The sequence below is a fragment of the Xyrauchen texanus genome, chromosome 22 (genome assembly GCF_025860055.1).
Source record: "Xyrauchen texanus isolate HMW12.3.18 chromosome 22, RBS_HiC_50CHRs, whole genome shotgun sequence".
Lineage (NCBI taxonomy): Eukaryota > Metazoa > Chordata > Actinopteri > Cypriniformes > Catostomidae > Xyrauchen > Xyrauchen texanus.
The window spans coordinates 15,251,120-15,272,242 of NC_068297.1; the positions used below are offsets into that span (position 1 = coordinate 15,251,120).

Genomic DNA, 21,123 nt, shown 5'->3' on the forward strand with positions numbered 1-21,123 from the left:
GCACCCCATATTGACAGAAAAACACAGAATTGTTGACATTTTTGCACATTTATTAAAAAAGAAAAACTGAAATATCACATGGTCCTAAGTATTCAGACCCTTTGCTGTGACACTCATATATTTAACTCAGGTGCTGTCCATTTCTTCTGATCATCCTTGAGATAGTTCTACACATTCAATTGAGTCCAGCTGTGTTTCATTATACTGATTGGACTTGATTAGGAAAGCCACACACCTGTCTATATAAGACCTTACAGCTCACAGTGCATGTCAGAGCAAATGAGAATCATGAGGTCAAAGGACCTCATTTGAAAGGGCAGTTTTCAATCAGATCTCCGCCTATCTCTCACAGAACAAGCTGCTGGATGACAATCAGTCGGGCTTCAAAAGTGGACACTCCACTGAGACTGCCCTGCTGTCTGTCATCGAGTCGCTGAGACTGGCGAGAGCTGAATCGAGATCATCCGTTCTGATTTTGCTGGACCTTTCTGCTGCCTTTGACACAGTCAACCATCAGATCCTACTCTCCACCCTCTCTAAACTGGGTATCACTGGAACTGTGCTTGACTGGTTCAACTCTTATCTCTCAGAAAGGTCCTTTGAGGTAGCATGGAGGGAAGTATCCAAGCCACACCAGTTACTTACTGGGGTACCTCAGGGATCAGTGCTTGGGCCACTTCTCTTCTCCATATACACAACATCACTGGGACCCATCATCCAGTCACATGGTTTCTCTTACCACTGCTACGCTGATGACACGCTAACTCTACTTGTCTTTCCAGCCCAGCGACACCACAGTGACCGTTCGAGATACGCTGCCTGTCTGGCAGACATCTCGGCCTGGATGAAGGAACACCACCTTCAACTCAACCCTGCCAAGACAGAACTCCTTGTCTTTCCAGCCAACCCTGCTGTTGAACACAACATCACCGTGCAGCTGGGTCCAACTACAGTTTAGCCTTCCAAAGCGGTCAGAAATCTAGGGGTAACCATTGATGATGAGCTAAATTTCACAGACCACATTTCAAAAACTGCAAGATCTTGTAGATTTACACTCTACAATATCAGGAAGATAAGACCCTTCCTCTCTGTACATGCCACACAACTGCTCGTTCAGTCCCTTGTCATAACTAGACTGGACTACTGTAATGCTCTCATTGCAGGCCTTCCTGCATGTGCTATTAGACCTCTCCAAATGATCCAGAATGCAGCAGCACGTCTGGTCTTTAATGAACCTAAGAGAGCACATGTTACACCACTCTTTGTCTCTCTCCACTGGCTGCGGTTCATGCACGTATTAAATTCAAGGCCCTGATGCTGGCATATAAAACAGTCACTGGGTCTGCTCCAGCATACCTAAAAACATTTATGCAGAGCTACGTTCCCACCAGAAGCCTGCGGTCGGCTAAGGAGCGTCGCCTTGTCGATACCAAAACAAAGAGGCACCAAAACACTTTCCCGGACTTTCAGTTTCATCATACCCGCGGTGGTGGAATGACCTTTCCAACTCAATCCGGGAAGCTAACTCACTCTCTATCTTCAAAAAGCGGCTAAAAACACATCTTTTCCAAAAGCACTTAACCGGTCAATAATAATAAAAAAAAAAAAAAAATATATATATATTTACATTTCTTGTTGCACTTAAATCTGTTTTGTATACTATTATGATGATAGTAAAACTTTGTAATATGGCACTTTTGTACCACTGTCTCCCTAAGATGATTCAGCTGATGTTCTTCCTCTTTTGTAAGTAAGCTTTGGATAAAAGCGTCTGCCAAATGAATAAATGTAAATGTAAATGTAAGGAACTGCCTGAAGAGCTCAGAGACAGAATTGTGGCAAGGCACAGATCTGGCCAAGGTTACAAAAAATTTCTGCTGCCCTTAAGGTTCATAAGAGCACAGTGGCCTCCATAATCCTTAAATGGAAGGCGTTTGGGATGACCAGAACCCTTCCTAGAGCTGGCCGTCCGGCCAAACTGAGCTATCGGGGAGAAAGAGCCTTGGTGAGAGAGGTAAAGAAGAACCCAAAGATCACTGTGGCTGAGCTCCAGAGATGCAGTCGGGAGATGGGAGAAAGTTGTAGTAAGTCAACCATCACTGCAGCCATCCACCAGTCGGGGCTTTATAGCAGAGTGGCCCGACGGAAGCCTCTCCTCAGTGCAAGACACATGAAAGCCTGCATGGAGTTTGCTAAAAAAACACCTGAAGGACTCCAAGATGGTGATAAATAAGATTCTCTGGTCTGATGAGACCAAGATAGAACTTTCTGGCCTTAATTCTAAGCGGTATGTGTGGAGAAAACCAGGCACTGCTCATCACCTGTTCAATACAGTCTCAACAGTGAAGCATGGTGGTGGCAGCATCATGCTGTGGGGGTGTTTTTCAGCTGCAGGGACAGGACGACTGGTTGCAATCGAGGGAAAGATGAATGCGGCCAGGTACAGGGATATCCTGGACGAAAACCTTCTCCAGAGTGCTCTGGACCTCAGACTGGGCCGAAGGTTCACCTTCCAACAAGACAATGACCCTAAGCACACCGCTAAAATAATGAAGGAGTGGCTTCACAACAACTCCGTGACTGTTCTTGAATGGCCCAGCCAGAGCCCTGACTTAAACCCAATTGAGCATCTCTGGAGAGACCTGAAAATGGCTGTCCACCAACGTTTACCATCCAACCTGACAGAACTGGAGAGGATCTGCAAGGAGGAATGGCAGAGGATACCCAAATCCAGATGTGAAAAACTTGTTGCATCTTTCCCGGCTGTATTAGATCAAAAGGGTGCTTCTACTAAATACTGAACAAAGGGTCTGAATGCTTAGGACCATGTGATATTTCAGGTTTTCTTTTTTAATAAATGTGCAAAAATGTCAACAATTCTGTGTTTTTCTGTCAATATGGGGTGCTGTGTGTACAATGAGGAAAAAAAATGAACTTAAATGATTTTAGCAAATGGCTGCAATATAACAAAGAGTGAAAAATTTAAGGGGGTCTGAATACTTTCCGTACCCACTGTGTATATATATATCTATATGAATTAATTAATTATATATACATACATTAATTATATACAGTGTATGCAATATATAATTAACAATTGTTGTGTTTTAAATTTTGGATTTTACAAAAAGTGCAGCATTTGTTATTTTATGTTGCTGTTCATTTATTTAATTGTATTTAAAAAAACTAATTTTAGAATTTTTATATTAGATCATTTTTATTGTATTTTTATTTTAATGAAAGTGTTTTAAATAGGCACATATATATATATATTTAACCAAATTTGGATTTTTGTTTTTATGATTTTAACCAGTTTTGAAATTGATAGCACTCTGTCATTTTGTAAGAAAACAGAAAAAAAGCAAAGAGATGAAATAAACATTAATTTGCATATCCATCAGTCATCATTATGACCACTGTTCCCTTGCTATTAAATAAGAAAAACTGTGGATGTGATGCTTCCTATTTTTTTCCCCTTCTCATCCCTCCTCCCTCCTCTCGTTTGTTCTTGCCCAGCAGAAGGCGTTCAAAGACACCAGTCAGTACGTGGTGGGAGAACTGGTGGCGCTGGAGAGCGAGCAGAGGCAGATCGACACGCGGGCCTCGCGTGTGGAGAGGCGTCTGCGCTATCTCATGGACACAGGTACGCCGCCCAATTACACTGTAAACAGTTTTGGCAAATTGAGCGTTCACAAACTCTTATGGAGTTTGGGAAGTGTGAATCTTTGAAGCCGGGATGTTGGGGCGGCAGCGGGGATATGAAAAGGGGCGGTGAGGATGCAGGGAGGCTCTCTGGGCCGCCGTGATAAGAGAGCCTTCATGGGAGCTGATAACTAGTGCTGATAGCGTCCGCCAGCCAGCCACTATTGAACAGTACCGTGCAGCCATGCGCAACAGAACCCCATATCTGGCCTTCAATGATATGCTGTAGAAAAGAGAGAGAAAGGAGGAGGGAGCGAAAAGGGGGATATGGAGGGGTAAAGGGTGAAGAGGGGAGGGGTGGTGTTTGGGGCCGGACCAAAAAGGAAATGTTGAAATTATTAAAGACATATTAATAGATACATGCACTCACTCTCCTCCTCTCGCTCTCGCTCTCCCACCCTCTATCAATCTCTCTCTCTCTTCCTCCTATATACACATATGAAAGGATGTGGAGCAATCTTTCAGGTGTGTGTATAGCAGGGAAATAGGGCTACTGAGCCTTTGTCAAATCATGGAGCTCCGTTCTGAGCAAAAAAGGCAATGACACTTCAATGACTGAAATTTGAGAACAGCTTCCTGCCATGGATGCTGATACAAAACAATAATTTTTCACAAGGGCAAATTTGTGAAGCAAGGAAAGGAAGGGGTGGGGCGAGAGGGGGGTTCAAAAGGAGGGGATTTTTTTTATGCTTCTCCATCACATTGAGATGATATCAAGACTGTCACAGTTTTATGTTTGCCCAACCTTCCATCCATCCATCCCTCTCGCTCTCTCTCTTCACACTCACCTGGATGCTGCTGAAGTCAAAGCCACGGTGTCCATTTGAAGGTTTTTATTTTGTATTTATTTTGCTCTGAATGATATAGGGCTTGAATACCCTAGCAGGTGGAAAACCAAACTAAACATTTCAGCAAGATTTACACACTCATACAGAAAAAAGAGGAGCCGTTACACACCAGACCCCATGTAAAAGTCTCACCTTAATGTGCTTACCTGTCTAAGCTAGTGCACAAATTTCAACGCTGCAAACAGGTAAACCTTTTTACTGCTGTCAAGTTCACACACTGCATGTTCTGTCAACAATAGCTTCTATAGTTAAATAATATATAAAAAGTATTAAAAGTCTGAAGTCAAATGGTATGCTGTACAGACAGTATACTGTATTAAAAAATATGTTCCACTTAATTCTTCAATTATCATGCACTATGTGATAGGGACCAAGCAGTCACAAGGAAAATCATACCATAGAGAAGGAATGGTGTTCCAAAAGATATTTATTCCATCAGAGGTGCAAAATGTGCAAATAAATAGTGTTTAAAAGCAATCATAAAAACAAGGTTACATCTTAAAATTAGACCTTTTTTAGGTACTAAAGCAGTACCAACTCCCTCCCTCTACTATGTAGGCCGGAGTTTCTTTGCACTCGAGCAGAGCTAGAATAACCTAGTCCATATGCTCAAACACTTGTCATCCATCTTGTCTCCCTAAGTGACGGCTGGTTTAAATACATAATTTTTCCCGCCTTTACCAATTGGAACATACCATTTTGTTTAACTTAAAATTAACCCTCACATCCCCATTCTTAAATACAATACCATTGAATAAATGCATAAGAACAACAGATAAACAGTGTTGGGATGCTACTAAAAAAGTGTTGAAAGCTAAGCTACAAACTACTCACAGAAAAATTAGTTAAGCTAAGCTAAAAGCTACACTTCAGAGAAAGTAGCAAGTTACACTACAAGCTACATGCCAGATGTAGCTTGCTACATTTAAGCTAGTTCTTATTTTTTCAACCGCAAATGCTCGTAACATAGCATCGACATAGACAAAGTGTCTAAAAGACATATTCACATGATGTTTATCAAAGCCTTGGTACAGTATATTACAGTTTAGTGCAATAGAGTATACAAGTATACAGTGTGGTGCAATATGTTTCTGCAAGAATGTGATCGATCTGAAGTCATCGTATTACAGTGTGGATAAATTTTTTTTTTATTGAAATCAGATGCATTTATTCGTTTCTCTTGGCTGCATAAAGATATAAATTTGCTCTCTCATATCGCTAGCTTTGAATATGCAACTTAGCTCGCTAACAAATGCCTAACCGTGACCAGCTGGATATAAACTAGAGATGGTAATAATGTTTTTTTGTCACATTGTTCTAACCACTTGAGATTAGCTTTAGCATCCTCTCAGCCTTGTCAGCAAACATACTGCTGTTCTCTACTAATGCAGCATCTAGTCAACAAATTAATTACTTTATAATGATATGACAACGTGTACTGTAGTGTACTTTATACATACATTTTCATTGTAGATGTTTTAAATCCGCATCTGAAGTGTTCCGCTCTATGCAGAGTATAGTCTCACGTGTCAAAACAAACACCACAAGGCATCTAGAGGCTCTCATACTGTATATTGACAGCAGATCATTCCCAGATGTTCCAGCACTGGACGCAACAGGGAAAAACTATCGGTGAGAATTTTTACCGTTAACCGATAGTTCCAGAAATCTGATATCGTGCCGATTGTACAATACCATTGTATTAATGTAGTGTCCAGGTAACTGTACTTGTCCAAAAAACATGGTAATGCCATGGTAATTTTTTGTGTGTTTTCATGTAGGCTAATAAATGTTTTGATACTCTTTTGGTTGGAAAGTGTATTTACCTGCAGAAGTCATTTACAAGCTGCAAATGTGTTGAACTTTATAGAGATCTTCTTCATCAATGTAAACGATAAGATGCATTTGCAGGTTTAGTTTCCATTGATTGTAGATCCACTGCAACCAGTGTTATCTTTATTTTCCTTGTTAAAAATACTCAGTAAGCTTATTGGCAGGTAAGAGCACACGCTAATGGTTCAGCAGCGTACGCGCAAGCTTTCCGAGGCATTCAGATTGAATCATGAACCGATTCAGACTGCTTTCCTATCACGTGTGACCAATTCATTTTAAAGAACCGACACAGATCAGCGATTCATTTGTGATCTTTAGTTTTTATTCAAGACTGCCGATAGTAAACACCCAAGGCATGATGTAGCGGCGTAGCTTTTGTCAATGCTACGTCGCTACCTAGTGAACTACCTTACTGAAAAAGTAACTTGATATAAAAACTAGCGAAGCAACCACTTCGCTACTCAGAAATGTAGTTAAACTAATAGCTTCACACTGCAGATAAATGGGAGTTAAAATCAACAATAAGTAGAACTAATGTAACATTTGCACAATAAAACCCAATAAATATTGCAAAATGGGTGAGTAAAACAAAAACAAGTCCTTTACAATTATTAATTTAGCAGAAGCTTTTATCCAAAGCGACTTACAAATGAGGATAACAATAGAAGCAATTCATCACACAAAAGAGGCAACAATATATTAAGTGCTGTAATACAACTCTCAAATAGCTTAGAGCAGTACACATAGCAAGGAAATGTTTGTTTTTTGTTTTTTATTATTAAAGAACATGAAGGTAGTGCGTTAGTATGAATGGGTTAGGTGTTCAATTTAGACACATTAAAATCCTGTGATGAGACTAAATTGTGGAGACTCTAGATTATTTATCATTTAGATAGGACGTTTACAGCATGAAAATTACATTTGTGAAAAAAATGGTAATGATTTGTCCAGAATTATTGATTCTGGCTCCAACTTGACCACCTCAGAAGCCCATACCTATATTTAAAATTCTAAATGACGCGGTCGCCACGCCAATACACCATCACGTCTGCACACTCCCCCAACAACAGCCATGCTTTTAGAGATTCATGTCACTGTAGCATCTAGCATTCTTCTTGTAATGTGCATAATGGCTATTTATTTTCTTCATCCACCTATAAATTATTGTATGCATGTGTCTGTACATACAAAAACTCTTAATACAAACTACTCCTGATCCCCAAAACCCCATCCATCCTCCCCTTCCCCCTCTCATTATATGCTCTGCCTTGGTCTGCTGTTTTTTTGCGTTTGTTTCCCAGATGAATTCACAGTAATTGGGCTGGTTAATTTATTTACTGTGTGCAGTTCACAGCACATTAAAGAATGGAGATAATTGAACACGAATTGTCAAGTGTCTTCTGATATCAGGCGTATTACAGAAGGGAATGCGTATAAAACTCTATTTCCATGCAACCATTGTTTATGGTAATTAAGTACACAGATGTATTCCTTGGTTGCCTTCCAAGCTTATGGCGACTGCCATTGTTGTCTTCTATTAATATGTAATCAGTAAATAGTTTAATTTTCTAATCTGCAGTTGGAGAATTCACTTTCTAACAGCTCTTAATTATAGCAGAGCCATAATGATGCAGCCGCTGATGGGCTAGGAGGCCGTAAACGGAACGATGAGCGCTCAGGGGAACAGCGAGGCCTGCAGTGGCTCCTGCCTAATGAACTTATTATTCCCACACCAGAGGGAGCAGTGTCCTTCACACACACACATACACACTGCCGCCTTCTGCCCATCTCGCCAACAGCTCAACCGTCACCTCTAAATATGTTAGTGTCACCCAGATTTCAAAACATATCAATTTTGAACGTGTTGCACAGAGAGAGAGAGGAGAGGTATTCACCCACTCACCATTCTGTTTGGGCACAATGCCTTCCCAAATCACTTTGAAATTTTTCAGCGCTCAGCATTGAAATGTGTGTAAATGTTATCTTTGCGGCGATATTCCACAACCCCCTGAATGCATCAGCCTGACATCTGCTCAGCATGCATTTATGCACACATATGATTTTCAAATTGCTTTTATAACCTGCGACAATACACGCAATTATTAAAATAATGGCATTTAAAGGTGGCCTAAAACCAACACACCTACAGAGTTCTCGATAAGAGATTTAAAAAAGGCACAGAGTTGTTTTAGGTGAGATTAACATGTTTAAAAATTGCACTCCAGTCTGATAAGAATGACACAGATTTATTGCATGCTAATCCTTCCTCTTTTTCTCTGGCATGGTCACAGAAATTCACACAAGACGGATATCATCAGCTTAATGTAGTTTTCAGACAAGCCATCACACTCTGGCAAAATAACCGACATAAACCAGCATCAGAAAAGGCCAATGATATTTGTTGTATTCAGAACATGCTTTTTCATAGACCTGGTCATCCTCATAGGCTTTTTTACAAATATATTTACAAAATTTTCGACTCAAAACGTTAACCATTTTTGTTTGTCACTTTTTCCACTCAGTTTTCCCACATTCATTCTCTGTGCCCACATTCCAATGCAGTGGTGGCCATGCAGAAATAATTGCTTGAGTGTCTGCATTTATAGATCTCAGCTCCGCCAAGACTGAAATGGAATTGCTTGTGTGGCTAAGGCAACATGCTTGTAAGCAGCCCCTTTAGTTTGACTAAAGATTTAAGCTTGGCTACGTGAGTCGCATAGGGAAATGGTCTCCAAGCTCAGACAACAGCTAACAGCTAACACAGCTTTAAGTATATTATCAGGCAAGTTCTTTCAGAAACGTATTGCTAAAGAAGCTTAACATTAATTATTGTAACTTTGGGAAGATTACATCCACAGCATGCTTGTAAGCGGTGGCATACTCCTCTTGACCTCCTATGCAAGAGCTTAAAGACACTAGAATGGCATTTCAGCTGCATTAATAGGATAACCAGTATAATCTTTCCACAGTAAGAGAAGCAAAAGTGTTTAGAGCATAATACTTGCTCCGGTTCTGGGGACGAGACGCGTTTTGTCATGTCTCTTGCAATCAGCATGCACCAGTTTATATCGACACAATCATAAACTCACTCACTCCTACTTTCTTTTTCCGCTCTCCTGTTCTCTTTCTTCTGTTGTCTCTCTTGGCCATTCTCTTCTGTTCTCCCTTGGCCCTATTATTTCACCTCCCTGGGATTTGCATGCTAGTCCGGTACCTTGTCCACTCTAATTTTAAAGACCAAAGATCTCGTTTAGCCTTCCTGCCAAGCGTGCGTGGTGAGCAGCAGAAAGTATGCCTGGAGACAAACGCAGGAATTTGGCTCATAAGGATGGCTTTTATCGGCATGACCAAAGGCCAGTGCTGGATCAGGAGGTGACTGCCTATTCAGGTTTAGGGCTGGACTATGTGCTCGACTTCAAGAGCTGGTTAACATCAGAATGGTCCATTTTCAGCTACTGGCTTTTTGGCCCTTTGTTCTTCCCGCTAGTTTTAATTCTCACTGGACCGTTACATGTACAGTGTAGATTGCTATAGTGAAGTCATTCTGGCAATTTATTCTCGCTACCTAATATAAACAGGCTATATCTTTAGCCTCAATTTATTAATATTGTATGACATTAGTGTTACTCCAAGTGTGCTTAATTACATCTTGAGAAAGAAGTTTATTTTTCTAAAAGAGCCACAATAGAATGGGCAGAAAGGAAAAGCCCGACATCAGCCCTTTTTAATCTTTGAGGCCGTTTGAATGTTCGAGAGGCAAAAAACAATTTAATTAGTTAAGTTACATTGACTTCACATTTAAACCCCCAACCAGCAACCCCCCCCCCCTTCCAAAAGCTTTTCCCGGATGTGAAGAGTTTTTTTATTTTTTTGCTCTGGTGTCAGGCTTTCAAACATTCTTTAACAGTTGGGTGAAAGGGGATTTTAAGGAAGATTAGAGAAGGGGATCCTCCAGGCATTGTCTGAGAGTCTTAAGATAAAACGCACGGGGTGGATAGTGTCTGCGGAGGGGGTATCAGGGGGAAGGGTTTGTTGGTTGCTCCAGATAGGGCCTGCATTGAGAGACGTGTAATTTAAATTTGTATAATGGCACGGAAATGACGACGAGTCATCGTCATACTACTCTATATTTCGTCTCATTTTTTCTCTATCCCTCTCTTTCATTCCACCCCATGTTTTTTGCAGTGGCCTTGCTGTCCTCTAAGTTGTTGGTGAGAAGGTAAGTTAAACGTTACTTGTGGCATTGCAGGCAGGCAGTGATATGCCCGATTAACATTTTCAAAAGGGGCACAATGATGGCGCGTATTATAATCTCCCCTTTATTGAAGCATCTTGAGGCCTTTTCATCTCCCCACCCCTTGACTGCCATTCCAGTAAGACCCCGCCAAAAGCAGCTAGTGCCATGCCACTGCGGCTCCATACACAGAAAAACAGTGCCACACTACACAACACCAGCAAGACCTGTGCTTTGTTGGTAATGTCAAAAAAAAAAAAAATATATATATATATATATATATATATATATATATATATATATATATATATATAAAACATTCAACAGTTTTGAGTAGATGTGGCGATATACACAATAAACCGGTAGAAATTTGTCAATTAGAGTACATTTCAGATTTTTGTCTGTATTGCGGTTACACAAAATCACCACCGCATTGCAAGAAATGTGCAACTCATTCTATTCACATTTTGTCAGACAAATTGAGGAGGAAGATGGAGATTTTGAGTTTTTAACTTGAAAGTGATAAAGAGGAAGTCAAACATTTTAAACGGCAAGAGAGCCTGACATTCTAACCATCACTGAAATAAAAATTATTTCATGGGCCAACAGTTATTTGTCATCTGTCATGAAGATTTTTTAAACTACACCTCATAACCTTTAATAAAGTTTCATTCGAATAATGTTAGATTTCAGGAAACAAACCGGCTTTGCTTTCAGATATTTGAATATTTTCTACAGAGATGACATAAATCATTAAGAGCCTAATGAAATGTTTTTGCTTTTTTTTTTTTTTTTTTTACTTATGGATTATTTCCTTTGTTGCATTGCTTTCAGAAGATGTTGAGTTTCTTAAGGAAAGTTTATAATAATAATAATAATATTAGTCAACAATGACAGCTTGTAGCATAATGTGGCATAATTTGAAATGTAGCATTGTGGTAAGGTTGGTTTAAAACAAAATGTATTATAATTATTATTATTATTTTATTTTTTATATTATTGTGATATAAAATTTATCATATCACAATATACGATTTTGGTCATATCACCCACCCCTAGTTTTGAGTATTAAAATATTTCTAACCAAGACTTGATGTCATTAATAAATAATGTAATAGGAAATGTTTTCTTTAATTTTATTCAATTATATACAGTTGATGTCAGAAGTTTACATACACTTAGTCATTTAAACTCATTTTGTAGCCACTCCACATATTTCATATTAGCAAACTATAGTTTTGACAAGTCATTTAGGAAATCTACTTTGTGGATGACACGAGTAATTTTTTCCAAAAATAGTTTACTGACAGATTGTTGACTTTTAATTGACTATATGACAATTCTGGTGGGTCAGAAATGTACATCTGATAAGTTAACTGTGCCTTAAAGAAGCTTGGAATACTCCAGAAAATGATTTCAAGCTTCTGATAGGCTAATTGGAGTCAATTAGAGGTGTATCTGTGGATCTATGTCCACAGTAAAACGAGTCCTATATCGACATAACCTAAAAGGCTTCTCAGCAAGGAAGAAGCCACTGCTCCAAAACCACCATAAAAAGCCAGACTACAATTTGCAAGTGCACATGGGGACAAAGATCTTACTTTTTAAAGAAATGCCCTCTGGTCTGTTGAAACAAAATTTTAACTGTATGTCCATAATGACCATTGTTATGTTTGGAGGAAAAAGGGTGAAGCTTGCAGACTGAAGACCCTCCCAACTGTGAAGCATGGGGGTGGCAGCATCATGATGTGGGGGTGCTTTACTGCAGGTGGGACTGGTGCACTTCACAAAATAGTCATAAGGAATTTTTGTGGATATATTGAAGCAACAACCCAAGACATCAGACAGGAAGTTAATGCTTGGTTGCAAATGGGTCTTCTAAATTGAAAATGACCCCAAACATACCTCCAAAGTTGTGGAAAAATTTCTTATGGACAACAAAGTCAAGGTATTGGATTGGGCATCACAAAGCCCTGACCCTCAATCGTATAGAAAATTTGAGGGCAGAAAAGGCATGCGAGCAAGGAGGCCAACAAACCTGACTCAGTTACACCAGTTCTGTCTGGAGGAATGGGCCAAAATTCCACCATTGTGAGAAGCTTGTGGAAGGCTACCCAAAATGTTTGAACCAAGTTTAAAGGCAATGCTACCAAATACTAACAGAGTGTATGCAATCATCTGACCCACTGGGAATGTGATGAAGGAATAAAAGCTGAAATAAATCTTGACATTTAATATTCTTAAAATAAAGTTGTGATCCTAACTGACAGGGAATGTTTTCTATGATTAAATGTAAGGAATTGTGAAAAAAATTGTTAAAATGTATTTGTAATCTTCTAACTTAAAATCTCTCATTTTTTTTCCTTTAATCTGTAAATTCTTTATACTAAAGTCTTACCAAAACACTTTCTGTGTGCAGGGCTCCGTTTGCATAATTTATCATTATTTTGTTTACAAATAGTCTCCTGACAACAAAATTGAATTTCAGCCATGCACTTAATTAATAGACCTTTTCATATGGAAACTGATTAAGACACACTTTACAATTAAGTGCAATGACGTGGGGTTGGTCTGTAATTAGGGGCATTCACGTTCTAACAGCCCTACTATGCTAGCCCAGTTGTTGCTCATTTCCCTTTGTATGGCCCTCTTTAGGCTACACATTCCTCTAACGTACTACCTGAACCTTATCAGCACATGGCCTCTCTACCCAGCCCACCTTAAGCATGCTAAAACACACTAACGACACCCAAAATAGCTCATTTGAGCTAATGGAAATGACCATTTAAATGCTATTGTTCAGCTGTTAGCCGCTTACAGATGAAGAGATAGCAAGGAAAGCGACTTTTATAGTTACTGTATGGAGGAGACTCATTATCAATTTGTCCTTAAGCAAACCTGAGAGAAAAAGAGGGAGGGGGTGTAATGCCAGAATCCACAATGCACATGTGTGGAGGGTGGCTAATAGTGTTAGCACATCCATTACTCTCCTCTTCTTAATTCATTAAGCAAATTGGGCAGGAACCGTATTGGCCTTGTTGAAATACGTGCAATATGACACCGCTCAAATTTGTTCTAACGCACGGCCCGGGGAGACGAGCCGATTGCTCTAATGGGGGAGGAGGGGCAAATTATGTAAAGGCACACTGCAGGAGGGAGATGACTACAATGCAGAAGGACTAGCACCTCTGCTCTGAACTAACTCATATTCCACCTCTCCTAGTTTGTTAGGACATTTTGGCCTTTAATGTCCTCAATCTTTTAGTATGTGAATGCAGTGGTTGATCATGTATGTGTTGCATCACAATATTACACAGCATTACGTAGCTGGCACATTTATCAAATTATGATAACAGACACTTTATAAATGCTTTTGACAGTAATCTGAAAGGCTGAAAATCTTGCGTTTGTCTAGCAGATGTCGTCTTCGCAACCCAGACGTTGATGTTTACTTGGGAATAAGATTAAGCAAATAATAGCAAATCATATATTAGTTAGAAAAACATTCTGCAAGTGTTGATGGGTTCTTGCTGCTTGTGCTAATTTGTCGTCTCTACAGGTAGCCATTTCTGTATCTCGCAGGGTTCAGTGTGAATCTAAATGGAGTGCTGATAACCCCCTAGAATTTCACACCTCTAGTATGTCAACAGAGGGGCAGAGCAGGTCCTAAGTAGATGAGAAAACAAAGATACTCTTAAGGCCCAGGTATACACTGACATGTGCCCACTACAACTTCTTTGTGATATACTTATAAACTATTTGCACAGACGATAACTGCGTCCGCGGGTCGAGAACATCTAGCCGGCGCGCAGTCACTTGCTGGCCGTGTGTACCGGAAGTTTACGTCAAGCATACTGTGCTTTGCATACTGTGCTTTGGCCTTTAAATGACTACAACCTGCTCTAAACACACACTAATGTCACAGACTTAACTAAAGATTTGGGTTGCCAAACTTTTACATTTCACTTTGCTTGAAATGGGTGGTGTCGGCACTGCCACCTTAATTAGTGCTAGTTTAAATACTATTATACACCCACCTAAAGGATTATAAGGAACACCATACTAATACTGTGTTTGACCCCCTTTCGCCTTCAGAACTGCCTTAATTCTACGTGGCATTGATTCAACAAGGTGCTGAAAGCATTCTTTAGAAATGTTGGCCCATATTGATAGGATAGCATCTTGCAGTTGATGGAGATTTGTGGGATGCACATCCAGGGCACGAAGCTCCCGTTCCACCACATCCCAAAGATGCTCTATTGGGTTGAGATGTGGTGACTGTGGGGGCCATTTTAGTACAGTGAACTCATTGTCATGTTCAAGAAACCAATTTGAAATGATTCGAGCTTTGTGACATGGTGCATTATCCTGCTGGAAGTAGCCATCAGAGGATGGGTACATGGTGGCCATAAAGGGATGGACATGGTCAGAAACAATGCTTAGGTAGGCCGTTGCATTTAAACGATGCCCAATTGGCACTAAGGGGCCTAAAGTGTGCCAAGAAAACATCCCCCACACCATTACACCACCACCACCAGCCTGCACAGTGGTAACAAGGCATGATGGATCCATGTTCTCATTCGGTTTACGCCAAATTCTGACTCTACCATCTGAATGTCTCAACAGATATCGAGACTCATCAGACCAGGCAACATTTTTCCAGTCTTCAACTGTCCAATTTTGGTGAGCTCTTGCAAATTGTAGCCTCTTTTTCCTATTTGTAGTGGAGATGAGTGGTACCCGGTGGGGTCTTCTGCTGTTGTAGCCCATCCGCCTCAAGGTTGTGCGTGTTGTGGCTTCACAAATGCGTTGCTGCATACCTCGGTTGTAATGAGTGGTTATTTCAGGCAAAGTTGCTCTTCTATCAGCTTGAATCAGTCGGCCCATTCTCCTCTGACCTCTAGCATCAACAAGGCATTTTCGCCCACAGGACTGCCGCATACTGGATGTTTTTCCCCTTTTCACACCATTCTTTGTAAACCCTAGATATGGTTGTGCGTGAAAATCCCAGTAACTGAGCAGATTGTGAAATACTCAGACCGGCCCGTCTGGCACCAACAACCATGCCACGCTAAAAATTGCTTAAATCACCTTTCTTTCCCATTCTGACATTCAGTTTGGAGTTCAGGAGATTGTCTTGACCAGGACCACACCCCTAAATGCATTGAAGCAACTGCCATGTGATTGGTTGATTAGATAATTGCATTAATGAGAAATTGAACAGGTGTTCCTAATAATCCTTTAGGTGAGTGTATACTATATATTAACCATAGGCCTAAGATATAGGACTATTAAAAGTATTTTTATAAAACCATAAAAACTTAAGCTTTGGATAAACATTGGGTCTGTCCAGTCTTTCAAATCATAAAACTCCTAAGAACCTAAATGTTTATAAGATTATGCTTGATTAGTTGTCCATTTGTGACAATTTTGCAGCAAAATCAGTTGGGTGCAATCAACTTGAAGCAGTTAGTTTAGGTTCAATGAAGAGCAAGAAATGGGGGAAGGAATCCAACCAGACTTATTCCATTTGGCTGTGTGGAGATTTTGTGAATCTTCATTCAATAACGGATACATATGTATGTGCTCACCGCTCCCTCCTGGAAGGCACCTTTTTACATGTACATGTCTACTGGGGTTACCCCCCATGCAAACAGGCCTCCCCTCTGTCAGCTAATCAGTACCTCAGCTAGATGCATTGTAACACTATGCAAATCTATTTACATTGGAATAGGGGAATCAGGGGATCCTAAACTCAGGCATCGAAGTTGAAGAAAGAGAATACCCAAGGCCAACAAATAAATGAAAGTTTGCTCAAATCCGTGAGATAATGGGGTCTGTGTTCAGACTTACCACAGTGGAGAGATAAACACAGGGATTACTTGGGGGTTTTGCATCAGTTGCTTTCTGCTGGGTGGCCTTACTTGTCAAAAAGGGGGAAAATGGTAGAGAGAGAGAGAGAAAGAGATTTGAAAAAAAAAAAAAAACGTTTAATGCAAGGACATTCACATGGCACATTGAGAAAAGAAGTACCGCTAATTCCATCAAAGCCAGAGAAATCAGCCATTAATTTATGCCACTCTCTCCCACCCCCTGAAGCTATTGTTGCTTTGGTTGTTGATCATTTCAACTCTTTTGGAGACCAGCTAGCATCAACCAGACACCCCCGACAATATGGCCAAAAGATTACTCTGGTCTTTCTTACTTTTGCTTTCGTCTTGTCCGTAAGACCAGAAATTCAGATGCATACACGTAAAAAGTCTGATTGCAAGGCAATATTTATTAATAATAGTTTTCTTGGACTAAAAACATATGAACCAATGACAACCAAACAATTAATGTATAACGGACAAAACCTTGGCAATATTAAGTAATTTTGTCATACATCGACATTTCTTCTCCATATGGACAGACCTCCTTGAGTCAATTAACATTGCCTACATTTTAAAGAATGAAAACAAAAGGCATTACAGAACTGTGCAGGTTTCTGGAAAATTGAGTATTGGAATATTTTATACCAAACATTTATTGAGCAAACTTCCTTGAATTTCATGTGTTGGAAGCAGGAAAAATGGGCAAGCGAAAGGATCTGGGACATTTTTGACAAGGGCCAAATTATGATGCCTAGACGACTGGGTCAGAGCATCTCCAAAACAGCAGGACTTGTGGGGTGTTCCCAGTATGCAGTGGTTTGTACCTATCAAGAGTGTTCCAAGGAAGGACAACCGGTGAACCGGCGAAGAGGTTATGGGTGCCCAAGGCTCATTAATGTATGTGGGGATCGAAGGCTAGCCCATCTGGTCGATTCCCACAGAAGAGCTACTGTAGCACAACTTGCTGACAAAAGTAATGCTGGTCATGATATAAAGGTGTCAGAATGCACAGTGCATCACAGCTTGCTGCGTGTCCACTGCCAAAAGCACCTGCAATGGTCATATGAGCATCAGAACTGGACTGTGGAGCAATGGAAGAAGGTGGCCTGGTCAGAGCAATCGCTTTTTCTTTTTTGTTCTGCTGGGAAACCTTGGGCCCTGGCATTCATGCAAATGTAAATGCTTTGACACGTACCACCTACCTAAATATTGTTGCAGACCACGTACACCCCTTCACGGCAATGGTATTCCCTGATGGAAGTGGCCTCTTTCAGCAGGATAATGCGCCCTGCCACACTGCAAAAATTGTTCAGGAGTGGTTTGAGAAACTTGTCAAAGAGTTCAAAGTGTGGACTTGGCCACCAAGTTCCCCAGATCTCAATACGATTTAGCATCTATGGGATGTGCTGGACCAACAAGTCTGACCCATGGAGGCCCCACCTCGCAACTTACAGGAGTTAAAGGATCTGCTGCTAATGTAGTAAAAAAGGAAATGTCCCTTTTTCAGCACACTGTATTTTAAAGATAATTTTGATGCATAAGACAGTGCTACAGGGAGACTTACTGTCCTCGCAGTGGCAGACCACGTGTTACAACACCTGCACGGGATCAGTACATCTAAATATCACACCTGCGGGACAGGTACAGGATGGCAACAACAACTGCCCGAGTTACACCAGGAAAGCACAATCCCTCCATCAGTGCTCAGACTGTCCACAGTTGGCTTAGAGAGGCTGGACTGAGGGCTTGTTAAGGCAGGTCCTTACAAGACATCACCGGCAACAATGTCGCCTATGGGTACAAGCCCACCTTCGCTGGACCAGACAGGACTGGCAAAAAGTGCTCATCACTGACAAGTTGCGGTTTTGTCTCACCAGGGTTGATGGTCGGACTTACGTTTATCATCGAAGGAATGAAATTTACACCGAGGCCTGTACTCTGGAGTGGGATCGATTTGGAGGTGGAGGGTCTGTCATGGTCTGGAGCAGTGTGCATCGGACTGAGCTTGTTGTCATTGCAGGCAAACTCGATGCTGTGCATTACAGGGAAGACATCTTCCTCCCTCATGCTGTACCCTTCCTGCAGGCTCATGCTGGCTTGACACTTCAGCATGACAATTACACCAGCCATACTGCTCGTTCTGTGAGTGATTTCCTGCAAGACAGGAATGTCAATGTTCTGCAATGGCCAGTGAAGAGCCCGGATCCCATTGAGCACGTCTGGGATCTGTTGGATCAGAGGGTGAGGGCTACAAGTGCCTTGGTGGAAGAGTGGGGTAACATCTCACAGCAAGAACTGGCAAATTTGGTGCAGTCCATGAGGAGGAAATGCACTGCAGTTCTTAATGCAGTTGGAGGCCACACCAGATTCTGACTGTATCTTTTGGGACACATTATTCCATTTCTGTAAGTCACATGTCTGTGAAACTTGTTCAGTTTATGTCTTAGTTGTTGAATCTTTTTATGTTCGTACGAATATTTGCACATGTTAAGTTTGCTGAAAATAAAAGCAGTTGAAAGTGAGAGTTTATATATATATATATATATATATATATATATATATATATATATATATATATATAGTACATTTGAATCTAGGGCTGTGAGGAGAAGCAGATTTTAATTTCCATGGTGACTACTTTCAGCTTTGGGCAAATGAGCTGTTGATTTTCTTCAGGGTCATCTTCTAAGATAGCTGTCCAACCAGCAGGATTTATCCGATAAACCCATCCAACTAGACCTTTATACATTTCACTTTGACTGGAAAATACAGGGGTGAGATGGAGACAGGCAACTGTTAACCCTGATGTTTTCCCCTTTCCATCAAAGCTTGAGGCATTTAGTCATTAAGGATTCTATAACTGTTATTTAGCTTAAATCCTTGAGCTCACATATATAGCATAATTCACACACATATATTTCCTCATATAGTTTAGATATAGTGTTTTTTTTTTTATGCTTATAAATTATAGGTAGAGTCAAAAATATTTTGCAAATCTATTGTTAATTATTCTGAAGTGCGAGTAGATGGATTGGCCTAGAGTAGACGATTGGGACTTTTGAAGACAAATCACTTACACCTTACCCATCATCTATACACATGAAGGCTATGTCTGACAATATTCCAGTCCTCTCCACCTTGGTCAAAATTATTTTTTTCCCATAATTCCCCTAGCGTTGCTCCCCGCTGTGAGGTAGAACTGGAGGAAAGACAAAAGCACAATGAAACTGGGAGCTTACTACCAACTGCTCTCACTGGAGCTCTGGAGTAGGGCCCACTATACACCACTGCCTCCAGTTCTGTCCCAATGCTAATGAGCCGACTCTGATCTTTCCTCTGCTTCCCGTGTTTTCAACATCTTCAAGGACCACATGGCGCTAGCAAAATAAAGACAACCAAATGAGAATTTTTAACGCTTTTTGTGTCAGCGACTCAGCGCCTTTCAGCAGGCTCACTCATTTAATATTCCCCCAAAGAAAGAAAGGACAGAAGAAAGATGAAAAGAAAAAAGGTAAAATGTGCAACAAGGAGTGGGAGGTGCGAGAGGGAAGGGGGAGGTGTCACTAACATTCCTCCTCCGAGTTATTGGCAAAAATCAAATGATATCTAAATTGCAAAAAAAGAAATAACGTGACTTCTGCATTCTCACTTCGCACAATTCTGTCAAATCCGACACCCAAAATTAAACTGATTCGACAAATACCGGGGATGATTTCTTCGAGCTTCATGATATCACTGACAACCCCCAAACAAGAGGGAACAGATAAAGGGTGAAAGAGGGCCTAGGTCTGATGGGGCTAGTCTCCCGCTGGCTGTTCACACACTCCTTTTTAAAAGCCGAGTTCTCTATACAGAGGCACAGGGCAGTAGCTTGCATTAGTGCCAGAGACCACTAGTTAATAGGATGATGTCTTTTAGCTTTTGTTATGAGATTATTAACTGGGATAGGTTTCTGCTCTCATCCGAGCCGCTGCTCTGAGGGCCTGTTGAGCACAAGTGGTAAAATACAGCGTCCCCACATTGTGCCGTGCTTGTATGGTAAAAGGCTTTTAATGAAACACCTTTTCGGAGGGCTTCACCAGGTGATCTTTTTTTTACCGCTCTCGTCTGCCACTCACCCAGCTTTAATTACCTGAAGTACTCTGCTTTTTCCAAAGGCCCTTGATTCTGCCCCTGTGTTCAGCACTCCCAAAAGCAGGCTTAAAGTGGGTGATGGAGTGAAATGATAGTATTTGTCAAAATAAGAACGAGAGGACCTCTGGCTCCAGTGTTTCACCCTGAAGGTCATATTAGGCTTTTGTGATTTTGTTTTTTGTTTTAATCTACAAACTTACATTTTAGTGATATCTTGGCTGTTAAATGTGTTTCAAGCCTATTATTAGGTGTTTTATTTAAATTGTTAATTGCATTAAAACCTTGTCTGATGACAAACTATTGATTACATTTGATCAAACTGACATTTTAGTCCAAAAATGGGCATGAGACTCACTAGTAGTTTCTGCATTTAATCTAAATGTATTTCTTGTTTTCTGTTTGTTTGGTGTCACAGCTTCTTTTGGATGTCATCATCCACAAAAAAACAGTGTCACACAAGATCCATGGAATTATTTCAGCCATCTTTTTATCCCTTTTT

The 21,123-nt window shown here is 40.6% G+C and overlaps 1 protein-coding gene across 3 annotated transcripts in view; it reads left to right on the forward strand.

Annotated features, from left to right (window-relative positions):
- ehbp1 (EH domain binding protein 1) overlaps window positions 1-21,123 on the forward strand; it is a 190,321-nt gene that overhangs the window by 146,830 nt on the left and 22,368 nt on the right. For 2 of the 3 annotated variants that reach the window (XM_052153523.1, XM_052153525.1), the window contains one exon: window positions 3,517-3,643. In XM_052153523.1, coding sequence (XP_052009483.1) covers window positions 3,517-3,643 — 127 coding nt within the window. The remainder of the gene's footprint in view (window positions 1-3,516; window positions 3,644-21,123) is intronic. The other variant, XM_052153524.1, reaches the window with a different exon arrangement.